General features: G+C 58.3%; 1 protein-coding gene across 1 annotated transcript; it reads right to left on the reverse strand.

The window, feature by feature from the left end:
- Positions 1-215: 215 nt before the first annotated feature.
- On the reverse strand, positions 216-4044 carry PITX2 (paired like homeodomain 2). The gene is made up of 3 exons (XM_069012106.1): positions 3804-4044; positions 2894-3099; positions 216-1074 (listed from the first exon to the last, which is right to left on the reverse strand). Exons 1-3 carry the CDS (start codon positions 4033-4035, stop codon positions 511-513), a joined length of 1002 nt encoding a protein of 333 aa, XP_068868207.1. The 5' UTR covers positions 4036-4044; the 3' UTR covers positions 216-510.
- Between the last annotated feature and the right edge of the window lie 1015 nt (positions 4045-5059).

A 5059-nucleotide genomic window follows, 5' to 3' on the forward strand; every position in this document is an offset into this window, starting at 1 on the left:
TCCCTTGCTCGCAAGCGAAAAAATCCTAATCGCTTCTGTGTAACATGCTTTATTTTAAAGCCTAACCTTTTAAAAACACTGTTGTGATATTACTAACAACTGCTTTTATAAAATTAATTTGACATTTCGATATATATACATCCTTTCAGTCATTTTTATGTTAACAATGCTAAACTTAAAAAATAACAAGCTTATAGTAACATTAAAATGTCATATCATATCCAGTCAAACATTTGTCCATATATATATATATATGTCCTTGTAACTGTTGAAATACTCTTAGTGAAAGAAAGATCTCAGAATCTGTAGGAGGTCCTTTGAAAACAAAGGAACTATCTTATTTCAGTGGTTTCCTCTTTTTTTTTTCTCCTCTCTCTCTCTCTCTTCCTCTCTGCCTCTGATTTTTCCTCCTTTCTTTTTCTCTCTAGTGCCCATTACTTTCTAGTGAAATTCTCAGTCTCTGCGGGAAATGGGGAGGGATTCCCACGCAGTGTTTCCTACTTGGATATTTCACACGGGTCTGTCCACCGCGTACTGGCAAGCGCTCAGGTTGGAAGCGGGGTTCTGCACACTGGCATAGCCAAAACTGGAGTGCTGCTTGGCTTTAAGTCTCAGACTCGCCAAGCTCGAGTTACATGTGTCCCTATAAACATACGGAGGTGTTGGAGGAGCATAAGGACAGGCTGGCGTTGGCACTGCAGAATTTAGGGAGGGATTGCTCAAGTTGTTCAAGTTATTCAGGCTGTTGAGGCTGGAGCCGGGCACCCCGGTGACTGCAGAAGGTACCATGCTTGAAGACATACTCATGGAGGATATGGAGTTTGGAGGGGAGAACATGCTCTGAGAAGACAGAGGGTTGACATTCATGGAGTTGAAAAAAGGAAAGCTTTTGGTGGAGAGGGAGGCGGAGGTCAGGCCCTTGGCTGCCCAGTTGTTGTACGAGTAGCCGGGGTACATGTCATCGTAGGGCTGCATGAGGCCGTTAAACTGCGGACCGAAGCCGTTTTTGCAGAGCTCAGCTTGCTGGTTCCTTTCTCTCTTTCTCCATTTGGCTCTGCGGTTCTTGAACCAAACCTTTGGAAACGGGAGGAGAAGGAGGGAGGGAGATGCGAGTTAGTCAGGAACCACCACCACCACCGCAGCCCTTTGCAGGTTCTCGGGGCAACAGCCGAGCCTGTCCGTATAGAAGTTATATATAAAAATGTATACGGATATATATATATATATATATGAATATATCTCCACATAGAGGTTCACCTCCTCCTCTGTGGAACCCTGCACTGGGCCGGGGCAGGGATGCGCTGCCGGGCAGCCGAGCATCCTCGGGGCCGCCCGGGTTTAGCAAGGCAGATTCATGGCCGCATCATTCCACTCTCACCACAGCCCCCCCGTCCCCCCTCCCAACCCCCCTGAAGCCCTCCACATAATTTGTGATGCTCTAATTCGCGCCACAGAGGCCAACGCTTCCTTCTTATTCTCTCTCTTCTCTCCTGCCCCCCGCCCCTTCATTTCTCTCTTGGGGCTTTCCCCCCCCCCCTCCTTCTCTCTTGGCTTTTTCCGTACTGAAGCCATCCAGGAAAAATACAAAAGTGCAAAACCGAGAGTAAAACGGCTGGAAACCCGCAGAATATTTAAGGCGATGGTACGGGAAAGGAGGGGGAAGCCAGCAACTAATAAATCCTCGCTTCAGTTTGTTAAAGCTGCAAGTTCCTCTAGCGTGAAAGCTTCCAGAACCGAAAACCACTTTCTAAACAAACTTGTTCGACTGCTCTTTGGAGGGGGGGAAAGGGGGAGGAAAAAAAAAAAAGAAGGAAAAAATCACCATTTAACAACGTGCTAAATTAGATCTAAGGGACCCTCCCCACAGACAATGGGAAAAACGTGCCCTTTCCCAATCCACATCTGGGTGTCTGACCCGTCGGGCAGCCGCCAGCAGCCGCCTTACCGTGTGTATTGAAACCACCGCGGCCCCGGGGTGTTTGTGGTAATCTCCACCCTGGTCGAGTCGGGCGGGGGCCGCCCGGGCACCACGGGGACGGGCCCCGTCTGGAGGCACTGCGCGGACCCATACAAAAACTTCCGCGGAAGCCGCGCCGCCACCGACAGCGCTTCGTGCTCCGGGAGGACAGCGGCCTCGGCCGGGCCCCGCTCCCGCCGCGTGGCTGCCCCGGCGCCAACACCGCCGGCCTGGGGCTGAGAGCCGGCCCCGCTCGCTGCCGCCCCCGGTTCTCACTGTCTCGCTTTCCTCAAGCGACCTCGGGGAGAGGATTTATGTGAGATTTCCGAAAATCTGGAGGTTCGGCCCACTTATAGGCTTCTTTTTGTGTGCGTGCGTTGGGGTTTGTTGTTTTTCTTTTTTTCCCCCAGCGCGGCGTTTGCAGGCGAGCAGGATCCGGCCGTGGTATCTCTGCAGCGCCGCGATGGTCCCATAAATCTCAGAGGGGGGTAGAGAGTGGAGAGAGATTCTCGTCGAATTGTGAAACCCAAAGAAATAGAAAATGCAAGGAAGGGCACGTTGGGAGTGCCTCGGAGTGAAGCAAAGGCTCTTGTGTATTTTACATCTTTTTCTCATTAGAGACAGCGCAGGTTGCAGCCTGTTCCAAGTTGCTTTCTTGGCTAATGTTTTCATTAGCGTTTCGATCAAAAGGAGCGGGACGCATTGCACGGTGAGGGCGAAACGTGCAGCAAACCATATTTCAGAGACACAGAGAGAGATCCCAATCTGTCTCCCTTTGACAGAAATGTCCTGCTCTGCCCTACTTTTGTGCAAAGGCTCTGAAGTTTACATACACGCCGAAATCGAAAGCAGCTGCAAATATTTCAGCCCTCCTTCCCTTTCCCAGCCCTCCCTGACCCCCGCTGCTCCGAGCCGGGGTGCCGTGTCGGGACTTACCCTAACCCTGGCCTCGGTGAGGTTGGTCCAGACGGCGATCTCCTCCCGGGTGGACATGTCCGGATAGCGATTCCGCTGGAAGGTGGCCTCCAGCTCCTGCAACTGCTGGCTGGTGAAGTGAGTCCGCTGCCGCCGCTGCCTCTTCTTCTTGGAGGGGTCCTCGGGCCCCGCATCCTCATTCTTGCTCTGTTGGCTCTTATCCTTCTCTGTAAGTGGGGGAAACAAAAAAAACAAGGCGGAAAACGAGGGCGCCTCAGCCTCCTCAGCCTCCTCTCCAGCGGCCGGGCGAAAGCTTGTCCCCAGTGCTACTGGATCCCATAGACTGCCCCGAACGCGACTCGATGCTGTAATGATTAACCCGCGCCGGCCTCCCGCCGCCGCGGCCCCTCCGCGCCCCGCGGACACCCACGGGCGGCTCCTCCCGGTGGAGCAGCCACCGCCGGGACAGCGAGACGGAGCCGCCTCTCCGTATGCGAGCTTTCTGCCTATGTGCATGCATACTATTCTCCCGTCTGCATACACGTAATTCGTTTTATTTGCTTATCTACACCCATATTATTCGCCCGCCTGTAACAATATTCTTTGTCCGTATATACCCCTATTTGTCCGTCTGTGTCGATATTACTCTCCCATCAACCCCCACGTTATTTGCCGATCTGTATCCATGTAACTCGCATACCAGTATACATGCTGTTCTCCTCTCCTTACACATGTCATTATCTTCCTATACGCCGACACACAGACACTGCACGCGAAAAACCACGAAACGCATCTCGGCCCGGGTGCGGGATGCTCCCGGGCAGAGGGGCGGCGGCGCATCGCGGTCCCCGGGGCTGCCAGCCGGGCCGGAGCAGGACGGGGCGGCGGGGCGCCCGTCGGGCTGGGGTCCCTGCCTCTCACCCCCTCTTACCTGCGGCCTCGGGGCTGGAGGTGTCGGAGATGGTGTGCACCTCCAGCCGGTGCTTGGCGGACTCCAGGGAGGAGCGCGCCTGCCCCGGCGCCAGCGCCGTCGCCATGGTCAGCGCGGGCTGGTGGTGATGGCAGGATGATGAAGAGGAGGAGGAGGAGGAAGGTGAGGAGGAGCACAGCTTATTCCCGGCTCCGAGGCGCTCCAGGCTTAACGGGTCCTTCATGCAGTTCATCGGCAAAAGGACGCCAAAGTCTACGTGCGCGCCTGGGGGGTCGATAGGAGAAGGTGTGCGTGTGTCTATAGGTGTCGGTACGTGTAGGAGGGTCCGCGCAGCGCCCCCTCCGCGGACGCGGAGCAGCCCCGCCGCTCCGGGGGTCAGGGCTGCCGGCCGGGAAGCCGCGCCGGGGCGGGCGACGTTCGACTAGAGCCCGGGCGGCACGGCGAGCCTCGAAGCCCCCGCCGCCTGGGGGGGCGCGGCGGCGGCGACAGGAGAGCGGGCGAGTCCGGTCCTGTAAGAGCCGTCACGGCGACACGGCTGCTCCCCGGCCGGCGGCCCCCGGCCCGCCGCGGGGCTCCGCGGGGCGGGGGCGGCGAGGCGCGGCGGCGCTCCGCGGGGCGCTCCTCTCCGCTGCCCGCGCATGGACCCGCGCCGCGGCCGGCCCCGCACCGCATCAGCTCAGGCGCTTCCCTCTTGGCCTGACATCTTAAACCGGCGGCGGCCTTCCCCGAGCCGCACGTCACCCACCCCGCCCCGCCCCGCCCCCGCTCCGCCCCTTCACCGCCCGCCCCGCCCCGCCTGCGCCCCGCCCCGCCCGCGCGGCCCTGCGCGCCCCGCGCCGTCCCCCGCTCTCTCCCGGTGATGGGCACACCCGCCCCCCTCCCAAAACTTCCGCCCGGTGTGCCCCGCGGCGGTACCCGCGCCCAGAGAGCCCGGCCTCCGCCGCCGGCTCACGGGGCACCCCGTCGGAGCGGCTCCGAGCGCGTCCGCTCCGCGCCTCGCCGCACTCCCGGACCTGCGGGGGTGAGGAGCGGGGAGCTCGGCATTGCCAGAGCCGCTGCAGCAGGGTGGAGGAAAGCCCGATTCCCTCCTTATGGAGGGGGTGGAAAATAAACGGGACGGGGGCGCGGCCGGTTAGACGGCGGACCTTGTGCTGATAACAGCGACAATTAAACACAAACGACAACAACCTCCCCTCTGAGACACAGCTACGGAAAGCTTCACACCGCGCTCGGAGGCTCACGACCTTTTGTAGTCC

This window comes from Aphelocoma coerulescens, chromosome 4, assembly GCF_041296385.1.
Source record: "Aphelocoma coerulescens isolate FSJ_1873_10779 chromosome 4, UR_Acoe_1.0, whole genome shotgun sequence".
In the NCBI taxonomy this organism is placed as follows: Eukaryota; Metazoa; Chordata; class Aves; order Passeriformes; family Corvidae; genus Aphelocoma; species Aphelocoma coerulescens.